This window comes from Pantherophis guttatus, chromosome 3 (genome assembly GCF_059756535.1).
Source record: "Pantherophis guttatus breed Tessera chromosome 3, ASM5975653v1, whole genome shotgun sequence".
NCBI classification, from domain to species: Eukaryota; Metazoa; Chordata; class Lepidosauria; order Squamata; family Colubridae; genus Pantherophis; species Pantherophis guttatus.
The window spans coordinates 179339665-179359627 of NC_142065.1; the positions used below are offsets into that span (position 1 = coordinate 179339665).

The 19963-nt window shown below is 44.0% G+C and overlaps 1 protein-coding gene across 1 annotated transcript; it reads right to left on the reverse strand.

Moving 5' to 3' along the window:
- Nucleotides 1–232: 232 nt before the first annotated feature.
- On the reverse strand, nucleotides 233–9158 carry PRDM14 (PR/SET domain 14). The gene is made up of 7 exons (XM_087890757.1): nucleotides 8675–9158; nucleotides 7193–7249; nucleotides 6924–7081; nucleotides 6271–6541; nucleotides 3935–4137; nucleotides 1048–1149; nucleotides 233–694 (listed from the first exon to the last, which is right to left on the reverse strand). Exons 1-7 carry the CDS (start codon nucleotides 9156–9158, stop codon nucleotides 464–466), a joined length of 1506 nt encoding a protein of 501 aa, XP_087746883.1. The 3' UTR covers nucleotides 233–463.
- Nucleotides 9159–19963: the final 10805 nt, after the last annotated feature.

Below are 19963 nucleotides of genomic sequence, written 5' to 3' on the forward strand. Positions count from 1 at the left end.
AATCAATCTTTTGTCCTTAGAATATACAGGCTACTCAGGTAATAGGCAGGTCTAAACAAAAACTAAAAGCCGAAGATGAGAAATAATCAGAGAAATAATCATGTAGAAAAAAATCAATAGAAACTTCACTGGGTGGGATAGACATTGTCTGACAAAATGAAGTCTTAGTTACATATGCCCATCTCCAGTTTAGGTTACTATTGCTAAGAGTCACAGTCATTATTTCCCAGGACACATAAAAGACAACCATGATGGCCACAATAAAAAAAACCCTGAAATCTAAGTTGCAGCAATATCTTTATTAATGGTTGGCAGACAAGGCCATATATTGATTGAAACAGCAGAGGTCATAATGTCCTGCATTTTGACCAGCTCATTCTGCCTATCTGTGAATGCAGCACAATATTAAAATGTATATAACATCACAGGTAGGCAGAGATGGGCCCAACCATTACTTTGCTGACTAAAGAGTTTTGTGGAATTTCATATGGAAGCGAAATTCTTCTGCCTCTAGGAATATTTTATCACACAGAGTACATTTAGATCCTTTGTCTTTAGAACTGTGCGTGCGTCGCACATGACTGTCATGGGCAGCATGTGAAGCGAACACTTTACCACAGTGCTTACACTTGAAGGGCTTCTCTCCTGAATGTTGACGGATGTGAGTACGTAGGATGCTGGAGGCGGTAAAGGCCTGCAGAGAGCAAGGGAATGGATGAGAAAGTAATTAAGACCCCAGAAACAGAATGCCAGAAACATGAAATCTTTGTAATCCATCAGGGCCAGTCTCAGTAACTGCAGTATTCATAACTGCAGTTATGAATTAATCTCATGCTTATGAGTGAAAACTGCTCCTAAATCCAATAGTTTAGATATAGCATCTTTTCTACAAACAGAAGAAAAGCAGCTGGTAGGGCAAAATCATAATGGTTCCACAAGTACAGCATTCTAGTGAAAGATGACCCAAATGGCTAATGAGGGGACCAAATATTCCAATTTATGAAAAATTGAAACATTGCAAGAGAATTGCAAGAAACATCTCCTCACCTTGTTGCAGTATACACACTTATATGGTCGTTCTCCAGAATGCACCCTCGTGTGCTTGTTTAGACTAGAGGACTGAGAGAAACTTTTACCACACACAGAGCACTAAAATGAGAAAAAAATATCTAATCATTCTGTAATGGCAGAAGCAGTTAGATCTGATTCTGGTAGGGCATAGAAATTTGCAAACATTCATTTCATGCAGGTGAATTACCACACATTAAAGCAGTTTGTCACTGCATAACAATATACATGTGAAGCTCTGAACTTTTCAAAAATTATTTGGAAGAAGTGCTTCAGATATCCTGGAAGCAAACCATCTTTTGGGGACTTCAGAATTTGAAAAAAAGGTGTAGCTACTCTATCCCTTTGGAGCATGCAAGCAACACCCCAATAGGAGTAGAGTTAACACTGCAACACCATTTTCATCGGTCTGATGCACATGCCGCAGACATTCCCAAGGAACATAACTGTCTTTCTCCAAATCATGCACATTAATACCTGGCACACAGCTCTAGTTTTTAACTACACTACTTTTAGAAATATAAACAGCTGTTTCCCACGAGATACTTCTGAATTATATTCCGAATGCCCTCGATAATTATTCTAGCATTCTTTATTTATCTGGGATACTTAATTGCCATAAAATACAAAAAAACAATGTCTTTTTCTGTGATAAGATGATCTACCTTTTCTTTTCTCCCTGCCCAATTTTGGTTTATTTCCAGTCTATTACCTGCTCAACTTATTAAGAAAATATTTAATTTCTGTGCTGCTATATATATAAGGGGATGCACTAAATACAGTGAAACTTCTAAGTATTTATGTAATTGCTGTCTTAAATTCAAACTGTCTTCATATGTATTTAAAAATTATAGTAAGACAAGCAAACTAATCATTTAAATTATAAGATTAATTTTAGAAACTATGTATTATGGTGCATATGTGCAATGTCATGGTGTATATTCTCTGTCAGATGCACACATAATTCATATATTTCAAAAAAACATAGACAGGTTTTGTTTTCAGACAATCTGATCTCCTGTTGGCAAAATAGTTTTGAAAGGCAGCTCATATCCTAAGCATGTCTCCTCAAATGTATACACCAATGAATTAAACTGCACTTACTTTCAACTATTTTGAATTGGAATCATATATTTCACAGAAAAACTAGTATAACAGTCTTACTTAAGCTTCTGTAGCATGAAATAAAAAATTTCTTTCTAGCTATCTCAATAGGAAGTTCTCAGAAATCATTAAAATAATATTTAAAAATATTGCACTTATTTTCTGCTTGGTCAGACAGTATACACACTTATTTGTGTATAAGTGGTCAGACAGCTTGAATTATTGAAAATCTATCAGAATATTAAATATCTAATCTACTTAATTTCTTTTAAAGCCTCAATTTTTGGAAATAAACATGCTTTTAAAAATGAAGAAATCATTTTAGTGGCTTAGTTCATTTGCATTGTGCTCCTAACAGGCTAAGGCAAAGCTGTCAAACCCATGGCAGGCTGGATGTGTCATGCACTGGCCACACCCACATCAATTTTAGCGAAGGGGAGGAAGCTGCAATACACTATGTGACGCTGCCTGTGACGCTGTGAGTTTGATACCCCTGGGCTAAGGCATCCCAGGAGATGATGCACAAGTGGTTGCTGGTGGTGATAAATGATTTTCTGGGAGAGGTGGTGGTGCTTCAGTCCTTTATGGTGGCTATGATTCTCCCCCTTCCTAAAATGCCATTGCTTGATCCCACTTATATAGATAATTTTCATCCTACTCCAACCTTCCCATTTGAGAAAGTGGTTGCGCTGCAGTTCCAAATGATCCTGGATGAATCCCTTTCACTTGGGATTCAGGCATGGATATTGGATGGAAAAGGCATTGGTTATGCTTTTTGATGATCTTTGACTGGAGCGAGATGGTGGTAGAGAGTCTGTCTATTCTCACTCTTTCAGCAGTTTTTGATACTATCATCCATGCTATTCTTCTGGAATGGTTCCAGGGATTAGACGGCACTGTCTTGTCCTGGTTCACTTCCTTTCTCTGAGGCTGTTCTCGGTGCTGATGTGGGCTGACAAATCTGACCTCTGCTTTTCAGGATCCCTCAAGAGTTGGTATTTTCTCTATTCCTGTTCAACATCTATATGAAACCTCTGGAGGAGACCACCTGTCACCATGAGGAGTGATATCATCTGTATGCTGATTGTACATCTTTGGGCAGAATAACCACTAGATAACCGGATGGAGATTTCTGCCATCAATAAGTTTCTTGATTTTTGCAGCCCAGTCTGGTGATGTTCAGGAATCCTGGCTGAAACCAGACAAGGTGCTGAAGCTGTAGCACAAACCAGCAAGAGAGTCCCCAACATTCTTCACTTGGTCTCCATCAATAAAATGATGACCAAAATTTAGAAGGCTACTACTCACATACACGTACTTATCAGCTACTAAAATACTAGAGAAAGCATGACTTGTGATAAAAACCTTTTCAATTCTTTGAAAGCATAACGTAAGATTACAAATAAAGACAAGAAAAAGTTTGCATTCAAGCCATCAAATTAGAAGCCTAGAACCATATTTAGTCTGAAATAAATTTCATGGTATTAGATTTTAATTCCAAATAAGATTGTGCAGACTGCTTCTTGAGGAGAATTCCAACCGAAAAATAATCAGAACAGAGATACTATCTCTCTCCTTTGTCTTATGCTAATGGAGAAATAAATGCCTGTCCCAAAAGCCAAGTCCTGAGCAATTGAAATGAGATGACACTCTAATTATGCTTAACACCACTCTCCTCATCCCTGCTGCTTCCACTGTTGTAAATCATGGAGGACTCCCCAGAGATTCTAGTAGAATAACATAAAGATACTGAATGCCTTACTTTATGAGGTCTATGCTTCTCATGAACATGGAGAATGTGGATCCTCAGACGGTCCCGTTTTTCAAAAGATCGGTTGCAAAGATGGCATGGGAATTTTCTGTTCCCTTGGTCCACACACCGTGTGTACTTCAGATGTTTGTCCCGGTAGTATCTGTAGGCAAAGACTTTTTCACACCGCCCGCATTCATAACCCTTCACAGATTCTACAAAGAAAGGAGGAAAAATTACCCTGAGGACCTAAAGACAAGTTATAGCAAAAGACATGGGCAGCAATCAGAAGGCAAGTAAAATACAAAGTTGTTTTGTCTATGGAGATTCTCAGTCATCCAGGTCATGGCTGTCCCAAAGGTTTTCAAGAGGCAACTGGACTTTCTCGTTTTTCTTTGAAGACCTTTCGCTTCTCATCCAAGACGCTTCTTCAGCTTTTATTCAGAGCCTGAAGAAGCTTCTTGGATGAGGAGTGAAAGGTCTTCAAAGAAAAATAAGGAAGTCCAGTTGCCTCTTTAAAAAGCACTTTTGGAAGGAAGTTGTTCTGTATAACAAAGGAAATGACTAGGTCAGGGGTCTGCAACCTTAAAAAGCCATTTGGACCCGTTTCCCACAGAAAACAAAATACCAGGAGCCACAAAACCTGGATGGGTGTGGCCAACTCAACATCACTCCCACCCAGTCACATGTCATCCCCCAGCCACGCCTACCCAGATTTTGTGGCTCCCAGTGTTTTCTGTGGGAAATGGGTCTCTCTCTCCCCATTTCTATTTTTCTTTTTCCTCTCCCTCTTTTTCTTTCTTTCTCTCCGTTTCCCTTTTTCCTCTCTCATTCTCTCCCTCCAGCTCTCTCGTCTCTCTCCCTCTCGTTTCTTTTTCCTCTCATTCTCTCCCATCATTTTCTCATTTTTTTCTCTCCTTTTCTTTCTCATTTCTATCTTTCTCTCCCTCATGTTTTTTTTCTTTCTTTTTCTTACTTCTCATTTGTTTCCTTCTCATTCTCTCCCTCCAGCTCTCTCATTTCTTTCCCCGTCTCCCTCTCTCCCATTTCTTTTTTCCTCTCTCATTCTCTCCCTCCATCATTTTCTCATTTCTCTCTCTCTCTCTTCCTCGTGCATGAGTGGAGATATCCTCCGCAAGTGGCCAGGCTCGGCCAAAGCGCAGCAAATTTGTGTGGGTTGACCACCTGATGGGCGAATGTCTTTGGCGAGGGTGCTCTGGCTTTCTCCGAGCCTGATCCTTGGGGTAGGCATGTGAGATTCTTCGGGCCAGCCCACTTTTCCCGCTCCCTGAGCTTCTTTACTCCTCTAGCTTATTGCCAGCTGAAGGAGTAAGAAGCTCAGGGTAATGGGAAAAGGGGGCTGGCGCTGCTAACCTTGCACGCCCACCCCGGGGATCAGGCTTGGACAAAGCTGGATCACCCTCGCCAAAGACACCTGCCCATCAGCTGGTCAAAGTTGTTCCGCATACGTTTGTTGCGCTTTGGCCAAGCTGGCCGCTCGCTTGAGGGTATCCTTACTCGTGCACAACCTCCTGGCCCCGCAACAGCAACCTCCCGTCCCCACAACATGAAAAGAAGGATCATCTTCACCACTACGGCTTGTTCTCGCTCCTCAGCTGCAGGCCTATCCCCCTTTCCATCATATTCTTCTTCATGATTCCATTCCCATCCCGCCAGCCCTCATGTTAGCGATGTTGGTGTCGGCTGCTGGGTTGGGCCAGTGGGTCTGGGCTGAGAGCAGGTCGTGCAACTGGGTTGGCAGGGAGCCACAGGAGTGGGGTCAAAGAGATGCATGCTGCTTTGGATCCGCAGGTTGCCGACACCCAGACTAGGTAAAGGCTAAATGAAAACATACAGATCTCTTACAACTGCATTAGTGAGGTTGCCAGTATTTTAACTGAAAACCAGCTTCCCTTTCTGAAAATATATTCTATGACTTAATTCACTTTTAATGCTCACTTTATATGTTTTTGTCTCTAGGAACTAAGTATAGCTACTGTACCCCTTTGAAGAACATTAACCTCCTCCAGCGATCAAGAACTGTATTTGTGTCTCAACACTGAGACCCAACTGAACACCTCTAGTTTTCCTAGAAAGAAGGATCCTTGCTTTGAACCATTAGCCTATGGGAGAACGCTGGCCAAATCGACATATTGCTTGCTTGTATCGCATGCTACCCATAGTGAACTTAATGATGATTTGTTCCAACTACAGGCTTTTTTTATTTGTGTTTGCACAATTCCCTGAAAGATTTGTGGGAGTAGGCTCTCATAACATGTAAGGGTCAAAAGATGACTAATTGTTTGCAGTTTAACTGATATTCAGAGGGGAAAGATTTGCAAACTGACCTTCACTATGTTGTGGAGTTCGCTTTTCTTCTGATGTTCCTTTGAGGCTGATAGGGATGCCAAGAAACTGTGAGTAACAATCACCATACCAGACCAGCAGTTCTTGGCCAGGTGTAATTTCTTTGCAGCTCTCATAATAGATCTGGCCTTGGCACTGAAGGGCTGTCAGGTTTTGCTCCTCTGGGAAGCGGGCACAGTTCACTAATGACATCCAGTTTCCAGAAGAACCTCTGCCGTCAATGAAATGACTCAATTGGCCATCTTCAAAAATCTGCAAAACAAATATACATGTTTAAGGCATGTAAACATCTGGGTATTTCTTGTGCAAGGCTTTCACACACTTTGTTACCTAACCTTGAACCACCTTTAACACCCAGACAATTGAATGGTTGATTTGAGAAAAAGCAGAAGAGATGACTGAACCTTTGATGTTCAGACTTAGAAGGTGAATGTAATTATATATGTTTTCTTGGAAAAATTCCTTCGGGACTTTTTTTTAATCAATAAATTCAGGGATGGAGAGGCTGGTATCTAACCTTGCAAGCTGTACCATGCATAGCAGACATGGGAGTGGGATGTACATTGTTTCTCTTCCCCCCTCAAACCCTACCAACTTTCAACTGTTCTAAGGCAGAAGGTGTAATTTCAAGTACCTCCCACATCAAAGAATTGTCATCATAAGTTTTAATCTCGCTAGTGTTGACCACTTTGCCTTGGAAAGGACCAAACCGAATACCCTTAAGAATGGTTTCTGTGCAGAAGATACCCAACTGTGGGCCATCGATAAATACAGTCTGCAACACAGTCAGACCTGAAGGGAAAAAACCGAGTTGGTTAATAAAGTCAAAGTAAAAATGTTATCAATAAAGAATTCAGTGACAGACAGCAACCATCCTTCCCAAATGAACAAAAATGTACTTACCTTTGGGAAGTTGTAGGGTTGATCTATCCAACAGTGGAGGTTGACTGTCAGTATCTCCTGAAAGAAAAGCAGAGATACAGTCGACTGGGCTTTTAAGAAGCAAGAATAAAGTAAATGTGCTCAAATTGAATACTCTGCTAAACTAGAATCAAAATAAGTTGCCACAAATTGCTATAATATAAAGAGAGCAGTAGGTCCACCAGATATGCATCAACTACCATATGTCCACTTTAACTACCTCTGTTGAAATGCCTATGAGATGAATCACAGAGCAAAGTGGTTCAAGTTGCCACTGAACTGTGTTTTTTCTACAAGGAGAAACTCTGAGTCTTGCAAAGAAGCGGATCCATGCAAAGAGGGTAAGGCACCATTCAGAAAAACATTCTAAAACTCTATTACACCATCCTGGTTGGGAATCAGGAGAGTTGTGAACCAATGGATCTGGAAGTGACAAGTTAGATAAGCCCATTTGGGGCCATTTTTATCTTGAAAATATTTAATGAAAATAATGAAATGTTTCATTAAATTCCCACCCAATGTTTTGTTAACAAAAACATCAATGCGCAGTCAACATAAAATGCTAGAGCAATGAGATCAATGTAATTATATCTAGGGCCATTAATAGTTGCTGTATTCTCAACATAGACTACTGATTTTTAACATAGTTTTTAAAATAAAGGGGCACTTCAGGTATTTAGTTATTCCACCCCTAAACGCATCAAAGTACACAGTTCTTCTTAAACCATTTCACTCTCCTCCTCCTCCTCCCTTTTTAACATCCTTCCTGCTGTAGAAAAAGGGTCTGTGCTGCTGCCCGATATATTAGTTCTCCTGCCAACCAGTATCCTTGATGCTTTGAATCGATGCTTGCTTTTGCCAGGAATCAGACAACTAACTGGAACAAAAAAAAAAAATTATCAACCAAGATCAAGGCAGGTTCGAGAACTCTTTAGGCACCAGACCAAAGGTTTGCTCAGCTTTTCGAGGAAGGGATCCAGAGTCAGGAGAAAGCAGCCTCTTACTAGAAGAAAAGCTGTTTCCAACCACCCTCCTAGCAGAATTTCCGCCCGCTTCCTCCCTCGCGATCCAGGGCACCTTTCCTTGGGCTTCATTCAGCCCGGCTGATCAAGAGACCTAAATATCAGAAGAAACTTCCTGAGCGGTTTGGCTTAGCGGGGCTAAAGCTTAAAGAAATGCGCCAGTCCCTTCCCTTCTGAGAATGAGAAGTTTTCTCTCTCTCTCCCCCCCCCCCCATTCAAGCCACACGCGATCCAATTGAGGGAGCATCGAGGGCGATCTGAGCAAAGGCGCCTCTCTTTCAAACTCGCCCAAAGCAGAAAGAAGCGAGGCTTTCGGGGTCGAGACTGGGCGGAATTGCCCGCAAGACCCGCAGCGAGAAAGCGGAGGGAAAGCGCCGGCTCAGCCGCCTCCCTTACCCGGACTGGGGCCCACCTGCCGAGAGGGCGCGCGGCTGCCTCCCGCCGGGCAGGGCGCCGTAGAGGACGGCGTGGAGCTCCTGGGCTGTGAAGCGGTAGCTGGGCGGGCGCTGCTCAGCGTCCGGCGTCCCTTCGAGGCTGCTCCTCTTTCTGGGCGAGGCTCTCTTCCCGGCGAAGGGCGCGGGCAGCACTGGCACAGGCCGGGCCAGCGGCGGCGGCCGGAGAAGAGGAAGGGTGGGCGGCGGAGGTGGCAGCGGGGGCGGCCCCAGGTAAGTGGCGGGGAGCCGCTGGAAGGGGAAAGGCGGCAGCGGAGACGAGCCCGGGCTCAGGCCCCCGGCAGCTGACGCCGGCGACTGGAAGACGACCGTCGGCGAAAGCGTGTCGAAGAACAGCGGCGGGTGCAGAGCGGGGGCAAAGGAAGCGGCACTGGCGGGACAGCTGTGGAACAGCATCAACATGGACTCGCCGCCGGCGCCCACGGCAACGGCGGCCTCTTTGGAGGGCGCGGTCCCAGCCAACGAAGAAGCCATCGCTGCGCGCCCGTCTGGAAAAGACGCGGCACCTGTGAGGCGGAGAAAAGGCAGAGTTGAGGCAGAGTTGAGGCAGCGCGCTTCGGGGAGGGGCAGCTAAGACCCGTAATCCCCGCCCAGAAGCCGAAGTGTCGGCCCAACCTGTCTGGCGGAAGAGCCGGGGGTACCTCAGCGCTGGGGAGCCGGCCTCGGGTGGCGCGTGCCCACTGTCTCCTCGGTGGGAGTCACCCCGCCTCCCGCGCACTTCTCTTTAAGGGAGGGGAGGGGGGGCAGCTCAAGCCGGAACGTTCCCGAACTTTCTTCAGAAGCTCGGCTGCCGATCCAATGGCCCTCAAGCTCGGAGGCCCCGTGCGGGAGGGGAAGCGCAGCCGTCCCCTTTTCCTGTCCCTTGGTGTCCTTCAGATGAATTAGGCTACAACGCTCAACCCTGCCGTCGTTGGCCGTATTGACTGAGATTGTTGGGCTCTGTATTGCCCTTCACGGGGAGGGCAGGAGAGCGAGAAAAGCTCCGGGGAGGCCAATTCTGATCTCCCGCCCGTTATATTGATGCTTTTGAGAGAGAAATATAGAGGCCGGTGCAATTTCTGTCTCTCTCGTATCACTGGGAAACGCACCTGGAGCGATGAAAAGACAGGATGGGCGGCAATAGGTTTTATAGGACTCCTGTTCGCCATCCCTGAAAAGCCCTAAAAATCGACAACCCTTCTCGCTTCCTTCCCTTTCAGAGGTGCTTAGCGTCAGGTACATGGGTGCAGGACTTTAATCCAAGAAAGCCGAATTTTCCCATTTTCCCCAGGAGGAAAAAATAATTTGGGTAGTATGCTATACAGTCGCGTTTACGTGTTTGTACACACACACACATATGGATTTTATTCCTTGGGAAAGGGATGTTGGACTGCAGCCTCGGTTAGTTTTGGGAAGATTTGTATCCTTCGATCGGCTTAATTCTTTTCTGAATTCTTTCTAACTTTGTAATTACAGGGCTCTTAAAAATACATTTCTAGAAGTACGAATAAGAACTTGGTGGCGCTTTAATGATGAAACCGACAGTGAATAATCCCCAACACAATACGATTTACTAAATTAGTAAATTGGATGGGATTGCACTGCAAACGTGTTTCTCGGATGTGGGGGTGGAGGTCCGTGACCGAGCTACCTTTTTTCCCCTTAAAGCCGTATTTCCCTGTGTACTTGTTTGAACCAAGCTGTGACACAATTTACTTCCGAGTAAATTTGCCTAGATGGCGGCTTAATTGGAAATGGTTTGAAAATACATTTTCCGGAAACGATTTTGGGACCTTCCAATGCAATCCAATTCCTGCCTCCTCGAAAGTAAGATGCGTTGTTACTGAATGAGAATTGCAGGCAGAAGACCGTGCCTTAAAGACCATTAGAAGCTTTATTTATTTCACCGGCTTTTCTGCAGTGCAGAACACACGTTCGCACGTGTTCTCTCAGCTGCTACAAGAAGCCTCTCCCGAGGGAAGGCGGCCGCGAGGACAATCGTGCCGGCAAACGTTGGTGGACGAGAGCTGCAGAAAGTGGGGCAGAGAACAGGTCGCCTTCCATACGAAACACAGAAAGCGCCTAATTCAGAAAACGAGAGGCCTAACGTAGTTTCCCGCTACAATAAACCACGTTTTTCCTTCTGCTCAGCTGCAGGAGAGCTGCTTTGCCTACGCGGGTCCTAGAGGACACATTTTGCTGGCTGGGGAACTGCGGTCTCTTGTTTGGGGATCGCCGTCCTTAACAGGCAGCCCGTGTTTCTTCGGGGATCCCTCAAACCCCTCCCGTAACGGGCAGACCCAAAGCAAAAGGCGGAGGCTCGGGGGAGACGCAGCGCCTCCACCTGCAGAGTTGAGCCTGTAATCCACCGCCTGTTCAGACGCGGGTGGCTCTTTGGCAGCGCTCGAGGGAGGAGAGCGGGGGACCGGAGCGACCCTCAAGCTCCCACTTCTGTTTCTTGGGCCACTCTAAGCCGGCTTGATTCATCCAGCCGACGTGGTCCGCCAAGCCCGGTGGCCGATAGACAGGGCGGGACCAGAGTTTCTTTGGCCGATGCTTCTCGTCTTCTGGAAGGTGACGGCGTGGCTTCGAAGGCTGCCTTCCCAAGGAAGGGCAGCGGCTCACCTCGACGACTCCCTCGTCTTGCTACCGGGAGCGCGGTGCTTCTTTCGCCGGCCTCTCGGCATAATCAGCGGCTGCAGCCGAGGGGGAACCGCGATCTTTGCGTGGGCGACTAATGCGCCTTCCGCAGGCCCACCTATCGCTCCTGCCCTTCTCTTGGGCCTGCGGTCCCAGGGCACCGTTTCCCGCAGCTACCTGCTGCTGGCGGAGGGCACGTGTCGCTCGGCTCGGCTCCTCCTGCTTTCATCCGACGGGTTTATCGAGGTAAATCGTGGTTTCCACAAATAATGTAGACTCTTCGGTCACCGTGAACCATAAACGGACTCAGTCTGGTGAAAGCGAAGGAGTCAGGAGGGTGAAAGTGCTAGAAGCACAGAACAGACCCTAAACATCCAAGCTGTGTTTGCACAAAACCGCGCACTCAAAATGTGTAGTGACCCTACTTAGTGCGTGGCTTCCTTCAGGCACTGGTTAACCTAAAGTCTGACCGACTCGACGTCAAACGGAACTGGTCTGGAAACAATGCCCGGTTTACTCGATGGGCTTCCCGCCCACTCGGAATGTGGGAGCCCCACCCGGTCGGGAACAGTTATGGGAAATTACGACGCCCTCAAAGTGCAGAAACCCACAGGGTGGTCAAAAAAGTCAAGATGGCGGCACAAAAATAAGGGAGGAGTTTCAATCTCAACTTCGTGAGCCGCCATTTTACGTTTTTCGACCACATCGTGCGGATACCCGTGAACTCGAATATTGCTGTAGGAGACAAAGGTGAGGAATGGTGCAGCAATTCCTTGTATAAAGTTAAGTCTCCTCCCTGGGGCAGAGCCCGAATTAAAAGTCGTTCTGTAGCGATTCTAGTTCCTGGACGATTATCCCACGGGGAGCTTACAAGCGGTGGGGTCCCAGCCAAGATAGGTGTCACACCAGGTGTGATGCTACTTAATTTCTCAGTCCCGAGAAAGGCAGCTACCTGCTCCTCCTTCCTGAACCTTCCGCTGCGCCCAAGCTTCGCAGTTTCGGAGAGGCTAAACCCACTAAGCCGAGTCGGCCTTATAGCTTCCGGCTGAGCCTCCCCTTGCAGAAGCTTGGAAAGCCCCACAAGCCACTTTCTGCTACGTGAACTCCGGACGACCGTCTGGTGGCAGCAAAGAGACGCCTTCCGGCCACTCTTTGTAGTCACCCGGTGTTCGTCGGAAGTTCTGCAGCGCAAATAAACTCGTCCGATTTTCCGGTCAAGGGGCCCTAAAAAGAGAGCGGGAGGAGACAAGTAAGACGGCTGCCAGCTTTTGGCATTGGAAGCCGAGCGAAACGTGATTTATAGGCAAGGGCTAAACGAATGGGCCGAATTGGAAGGGGAGAGCGCTGGGAGCCGCTCCCGTTTTCCTTCGGGCTTCCCTTGCATTGAGATAATGCGCTACGGGCTCCCCTGAAACAAAATAGGAAAACCTGCGAAGCCGACCCCGCGAGAGTCTCAGGATTCCACCTGTGGGGTTTTCTATTGAGGGAGAAAAGCGGTCGCCTTCGCAACGCCGCGGGTTTCGGCGGGGGTCCTTTGGGTGGGACTCGCGGTTTCCCCCTCGCCCCCCCCCTTTCCCGGCCCTCGAATCGTTTCGTAAAAAGTCTCCTCCGGCCGAGAGCCTTTGACGAGTTAGTCGGAAATCAGAGAAAGGGGATTAATTTCGAAAATATCCAAAAGTGCTTCTGTCGAAATGGATCGCTCCGAGTTGCGTCCTTCCTCCAAGGATTCGTCTTGGCGCTTCCTTAGGAAAGCAGGACTGTGATTGTCCATCTAACCATTTGTTCACTACTTTAAAAAAAAAAAACTTGCCTAGCGATGTGGAAAATTTGTATTAATGTTGTATTTGTATACTTCTTTTGATTACAAAACCAGTTCCTCCCGAGATCCTCCTTCGTGCTTGGAATGTGTAAAACGCTTGAATAAACGTTGGCCATGAGAAAAGGGTGGGAAGGGAGGGAGGAAGGAACGGTATCCACAGCCGCACTCCCCGAAACGCCTCCAATCGATATCAAGTGAACCTTAACGAAAAGAATGAATCCATCCAGAAGAGAAAGGCTGTGCATTTCCGAAGTTTCGGGTTCGTTTAAAGCTCGTTACCATTTCCCAAACCATAGTTGGCTAAGCCCCCAATGCCTCGTACCCAAAACATAAACCAGGTTGGTCCGCGAGCCACGCGGGAGTTCACACAATTGGCGGTATCAAAATGAAACCGTCCATTTTCTGCCTCGATGCGAAGCATAGTCCTGCAGAAGCGTTGACTTAATGTCAACCGCCTTTCTCTCCTGTCTCTTAACTGAAAATGAGCCGGCCAGAAAAAATCGCATTCTTTCCCCCTCCGAACAGAAATTTCCTCTTAACGTTGACCCTCCGTTGACGAATCAGAAAAAGGGAGAAAAACCCACGATGACGTGTCTAGATCAAATGGTTCTCTAAAGGCAACTGGATCAGCTTTCTTTTGATTTAATAGTGTTGGTCGCGAAAGGGGGTGCGTGGGGGAGAGAACGCTCGTGTTTCTGATTCCCACAGCCGAGTAATAAGAATCGGCGGAAAGGAGTTCTGTCCACCGAGAAGACAATCCCCCGGGAGAAACCGGGCTGAAGATACGATAGCCCCATTGGCGCTGGGGACGGGCGGGGTGTCGATGAAATATTAAATCTGAGCTTCCCTCAAGAGTTCGGGTTAGAGACCAATCAAACCTTGATCTAGGACTATTTAAGGACGACCGGGTGAAAAGATGAAAAAATGTGTGAAGGCAGGGGAGAAATAAAAGACTTTCATTAACTGGGAAGTTGTAAGAATCACCTTCGGACCATTTAATTCTATTCGTTAACAGCCTTATGCAGAAAGGTTCAGAAGAAAAATCCTATTGAGTTCTATTGGATATATTCCCGGCAAAGTTTGTATATTAGAATAGCATTTTAAAATTAAGGGCATAGTTTTCCACCAAAGTAATTCTTACATTATTTACTCTCACTCAGTATATACATTATTTGATCAGACTGTGTTGCTTTTACAAATACAAGAAATACAACAAAATATACTTCAAAACTACCTTACAAAGTTTTCCATAGGTACTATGCATATATGCTTATATATTCAAATGCAGACTCCACTGAACTGTTTTTGCTTCATCATACTAACTTGTCTCAAAGAGAGACATTTTTAAAAAGACATTCAGGTTACACTGGGGCATTATACACAAGGCATGCTGTCAAGAGGAATTTAACATTAAGGAATTAATGTTACATTAATGCATATACAGGGCAACTAACAGAATAGCTACATTTTAAAAAATGTATCTACAGTAGACATGTTAAACTGTTTCCAGAATACCTGGAACTTCAAAACTCAATAGGTCACTTGAGAAGGTTAGCTATCTTTTGAGGTATTCAAATTATGCTTCCTCTTTCTTCCTCTTCTTCCAACTCAACTTGCATAACACTCCCTTCTCCAGATTCCCCTCTCCCCCATAGCCCTCTGTGGGACTGGGAATAAGGGGCTGATCCATTTCTCCCAGCAGCTGTGAGGGGAGGCCAGTTAAATCTGGCTCAAGACCTTAAATACCAGGTTAAGGGCAGATTGTGGGAGAGAAAATCTGGTTGCCAGGTGTCGCCAGTGATTTAACACAATCAGTCTGGTCCTCCTCCAACACCTATATTGCTAGTTACATCAGTTCACACAATACTTTAAGCCACCACTTTTATGGAATAAACCGAATTGATTTAGTTCATAAAACATTAAACTAAAAAACAAGTAATTTATATTTTGGCTGGTAATGTGAACCAACTCGGTAGAGAATATCTGAAAAACCTTGGAGAAGCTAGCCAAATATCCAGGACATAAGCTTGGTTAGTGTGCCTGAACTACGGTTTGTAAGTAGGTCACAAATGGCTAGGTTCACAGAGCCTTTAAGCAGTACAACCTGACTAACGATGGCACAGCAATATTATGTCCCAAAGAAACTACATTTTGAGTCCGCTGAGTTGTATGAAAGCCGCACTCGTCTAAACCGAACCGCCCGCGTAGCTGAGTTGTGAGAATCCCTAACTGGCTCCATTTCTTTGAATTTGGTTGATTTAGAAGAGAGTGCAACGGAAACGCCTGTTTAGGAGGACTGCGAGCATCGGGAGTTAATAGCTAGGTTTTCGCTCCCCTCCGGAGAAAAAAAAAAAAGACCGATTTTGGATGCACTCTAGAAGTGGGTATTAGAAGCGGTTGGAAGCCAGAGAGTTCTTTTAACATGGGGAAATTCCGAGGTTGCTGCCCGGAGCCTCCGAAAATTAACTTCCTACCCTTAAGTCGGAAGGGTCTTCCTTAATTTCTAGGAAATTGGGGAACTGTTATGCAAAACCTCCGGAGTGGGTGAGGCAGGTTCGGAAAGGGCGAATAAATGGCTTTGAAGTTCCTCCGATGCTTCAATCTTCCGTGCATCTGACATCTTACTAAAGTCTGGTCATCCTGGGGGTTTGGGGGGGGGGATCTATAGAGAATTGAACGATGATAGCTCCTTGCTTGCAGAAGGCACATGTTGGGAACTTCTTTGTTTATGAGTTGATTTATAACCTCCCTTTATTTTGTACAACTTTCAGATAGGGTGCCTATAGCAGCTCTCATCTCATCTTTTCCCCTCAACAACAGCCCTGCAAGGGTGGGTTGGGATGAGACGGCCCCCAAGTTCTCTGTGCAGCTTGCCTGCCCAAGCGACGGCTATCTCTACTTTAGCACCTTACTTGCTGCACTAAACTGGCTCTGTTGCTAATATAAGTAACTCGTGTGTAAAATATACCTTGCACTCAAGTAAAAGGCTCTGTTGCAATCAAATGTATTTTGTCCGTAGTCAGATACTGTCCGTTTGACTTTGGCACTCTGAATATAGGCACCAGAGGTGATTTTTAAAAAGGGAGCTTTTAAAAACAACTTTATTAGAGTCTTTATGGAAAGTCCTTTTGGGGATCACAAAGTATCATATTATTAAGCTTCCCTTACTGTAACAAGTTTAATATCTGATTAAGTTACATCATTTTTCCTTAATGCTTTTATTGAACTCAGCCTTACTCAGCAGCCTGCTTAAATAAAATTAGGCAACTGCACCGATGTAGCTAGACCTTCATATAGAATCAAACTGGATTTCAAGCTTTTAGAGATGGTAACACAACCACTAATACCCAAATCTCCCCAGTGTATACTTGTTTTACTATAAGCCATGCTTAAATAGGTCTCCACCAAAGTGATCTTTGCACTGTGTTGGGATCCTTAATGCCTTGCCTCTTAGCCAGTATTTGGAATTCTGGGAGTTGTAGTCCTGACATATTTGAAGGAGAAGGCAGGCTTAGCTCCTTTTTTTATATAGCTTTGCTTTGTAGATGAATCATGAGGGGATTGTTACAAACCTAGTCACTGCGTTTCACAGATTATGCTTTATGTCTCTTTACTGTGAAAAAGAACCTGTTCCTTTCCCTATAAACTATGACTATCATACAATGTGTAAATGCTTCGCAAAACACTGCCTGCTGAAACTGCATTCAGAGCTGCATTTTTTTACTGCCCAGATGACAGCAATTTGTAGCTTAAACAGGTGGTGGTCTCATTTCTTATTTACATTGTTATTTCACCTCTTCTCAGAGAAGCTCAAATTCCATGAACTCTCCCATTCTTATCTTCACAGCAAATTTTTGTGGGATAGGCCAGTCTAACTGTTTTTAAGTCTTGTATCTTGCTCAGTATTTCTCACCTTGGCAACTTTTAAGATTTGAGGACCCAGAGATTCTGGGAGTTGAAGTCCACATATCTTAAAGTTGCCAAGGTTGAGAAACTTTGCCTTAACTATTAATGGTTGTGTAACAGTTTGTATTCATAGGGGGAAAGAGGACTTGGGGAGGATATGGGATCTCATAATCACAAGAAACTGCCTCATTTTGTTAGTTGACAAATTCAGGTGTACCAAGCAAATTACAAAACCAACTGAAACAGTTCAAATGAGCAAGAGAGTATTTTAATCTTGGAAAATAAGTTGCTCAATGTGAATCTTGGCCGTTTTTCTTCTTGTGCAAATCATAGTTTGCATTTTTGTTGGCGTTATTTGATCTAAATGATGGTGATGAGATGATGGCATCTCCAAGTGGTCTGGATCTGGAGTTGCAGGCAAGCACAGCCAAATGATCACAACCTTTTCATACAAGCAGTTTTATGTTGCTCTGAGTATAACTGCTTGATGGTATGAAATATGAAGCTCCTAAAGTATGTTCCTGTATTTTTAGAAATTCAGTTGACTTTTGTTAGCTCTTCTTGAAGAACTTGTCAAACTCCAGGTACATTGTCCTGTTTACCAACTTGTTCCCTTAATCAAGGATCCCGGGGGTCAGTTTTGATATCTGGTGGAACACCTAGTCTCATGATCCATTATTATCTTAGGACAAATCAGCAGAGAAACCCATCTTTTTTTTTTTTTTTTTGCTTTAATTTATATGCCGCCCTTCTCCGGAGACTCAGGGCGGTTTACAATGCGTTAAGCAATAGCCTTCATATTTTTGTATATTTATACAAAGTCAGCTTATTGCCCCCACAAACTGGGTCCTCATTTCACCTACCTTTGAAAGGATGGAAGGCTGAGTCAACCTTGAGCCTGGTGAGATTTGAACTTGCAGTAATTGCAAGCAGCAGATGTTAATCTGTTAATAACAGTGCTTTAATGAAATTCTGGTTTTAATTCTATCTAGTACAGATTTCTCCAAGCAATGGCCCTCCAGATTGGCTGTTCTTTTTTTTTTTTTAAAAAATCACTACTGTATAGCATCACCATCTTAAGGGTTGGGGAAATGAATCCTATCTAAGATTTTTGATCTTCCAGGGTGATGGCAGAATCATAAACAAATCTTAGCGATGGAATGCCTGATCCAGGTCAACATTCAGCAAGATGGATTAATTTTTGACTCTATGTCTAACTAAAAAAGTTTAAACTTTTTTTTTTTTGGTATGCTGCAAAGCATATGATCTAGATTCTAGTCCATAAAGCATACTATTTTAATATATAATTTTTTAAAAAATATAATTGCCTCTTTGTCTCTGATGCTCAGGAGTTATGGAAAGAAAACCAACCTGAAGTTCCAAGAGCATCATTCTCTCTGTGAATTTCTAGCTGGATGACCATTCAGATGCTTACTTGCCTGGATACCACTATAAATTGAGCAGATTATGAGTTATTTGCCCAGTATGCTTACCAACAATTAATTTAATTATTTGCTTCATGTCATATTTAATGATAACTATATGGTCTGGTTTTATACAAATTTGGTTAAACAGTATTGCCTGATTTGTGGTTCAGTGCATCATGTAAACACAGCCAAGGAGAAGCAGCAATCAGTTATTCCCTATTAGCATGATTTGGGAACTGTTAAGATTTGCATCTTAATATGTTTTAATTGTATTGTTTTTTATATTGCTAAGTCTGATTCAGACTGTAGTGGGAGAGAAATTAATATCTGAAGGTTGATGCGAGTAGCCTCCATACAGAGCTGTCAAACTCGCGGCCCGGATGCGTCACACAATAGCCACGCCCACGCCCGGTTAACGAAGGGGGAAAAAGTCCTGATACATCACATGATGCCGCAAGTTTGACACCCCTGTGCTATGAGGTTGGTGTCAACTTGATTATATATTTTTTCCATAACTATCTGTCCCCAACCTAATCCTCTAGGTGTTCCAGTAGTTCACCTATTGCTGTTGTAGATAGTCACTCCATCCTTTGCACAGATCACCTTCTTCTCTTTCCTTCCACCATACTAGCATTATAGCCTTTTCCAGAGAGCTATGTAATTCGATCCTGGTTATTTGGGATTCAAGTGGTTGATTTGTTGGCTGAGAATAGTTTGCTGATTTGTTTAATTTGAATAAACCCTGCATTGATTTGTTTGATACTTGTTGGTATTCTCAAAGAGTCTTCTCTAAAACCAAAGTTTAAAAGTATCAGTACTTTTCCTACCCTGCTTCTTCAGAGTCCAACTTTCACTTCCTCAGTATCACAGGGAGTATCATGGCTCACACTATTCTGATTTTACAAGAAGAGCATCTAAATATTTTTTCAAAGGCCTTAATGGCTGGCAGCTCTATAGAGTGCTAATCTGCAGTGTATGTTTTAACAGCTAATTCCTTTGTTATTAATGGTTGGTCCTATCTCCCACTTTGACATTTTCAATGTCAATTCTAAGGCTGGTTGTCATTTAAAAAAAAAACACATTTTAGTCCCATTATTTTTCATTGTACTTCTTGACCTAAGCTATTTTAATAGGTAAGGAACATTGGAGTAAATGCTCGTTGCATTTAAAAAAAACTTTTGAGTTTACTTGCAGTTTTTCAATTACTCAGCTCAGAGACCTTTAGAAATTTGTTGCTGAGCATTTAGAGATCACAAACTACTCTATTGATTCTTTGCCTATATCCTATTGGTTGTAAAGAAGTACTCTATATTTGATTTCACAGTAAAACTAATGTCTCAAAGGTGTTTTTCAAAAGGCAACTGAACTTTTTTTTTTTTTTTTTGGGTTGTGGTTGAAAATATTTTGCTTTTCATCCAAGAAGCTTCTTCAGCTCTTTTCAATAATATAATTGATATTCAGTTCTTTGGGACAAGGCATACATGGAACCATGAAAGTGGCCAATTCAC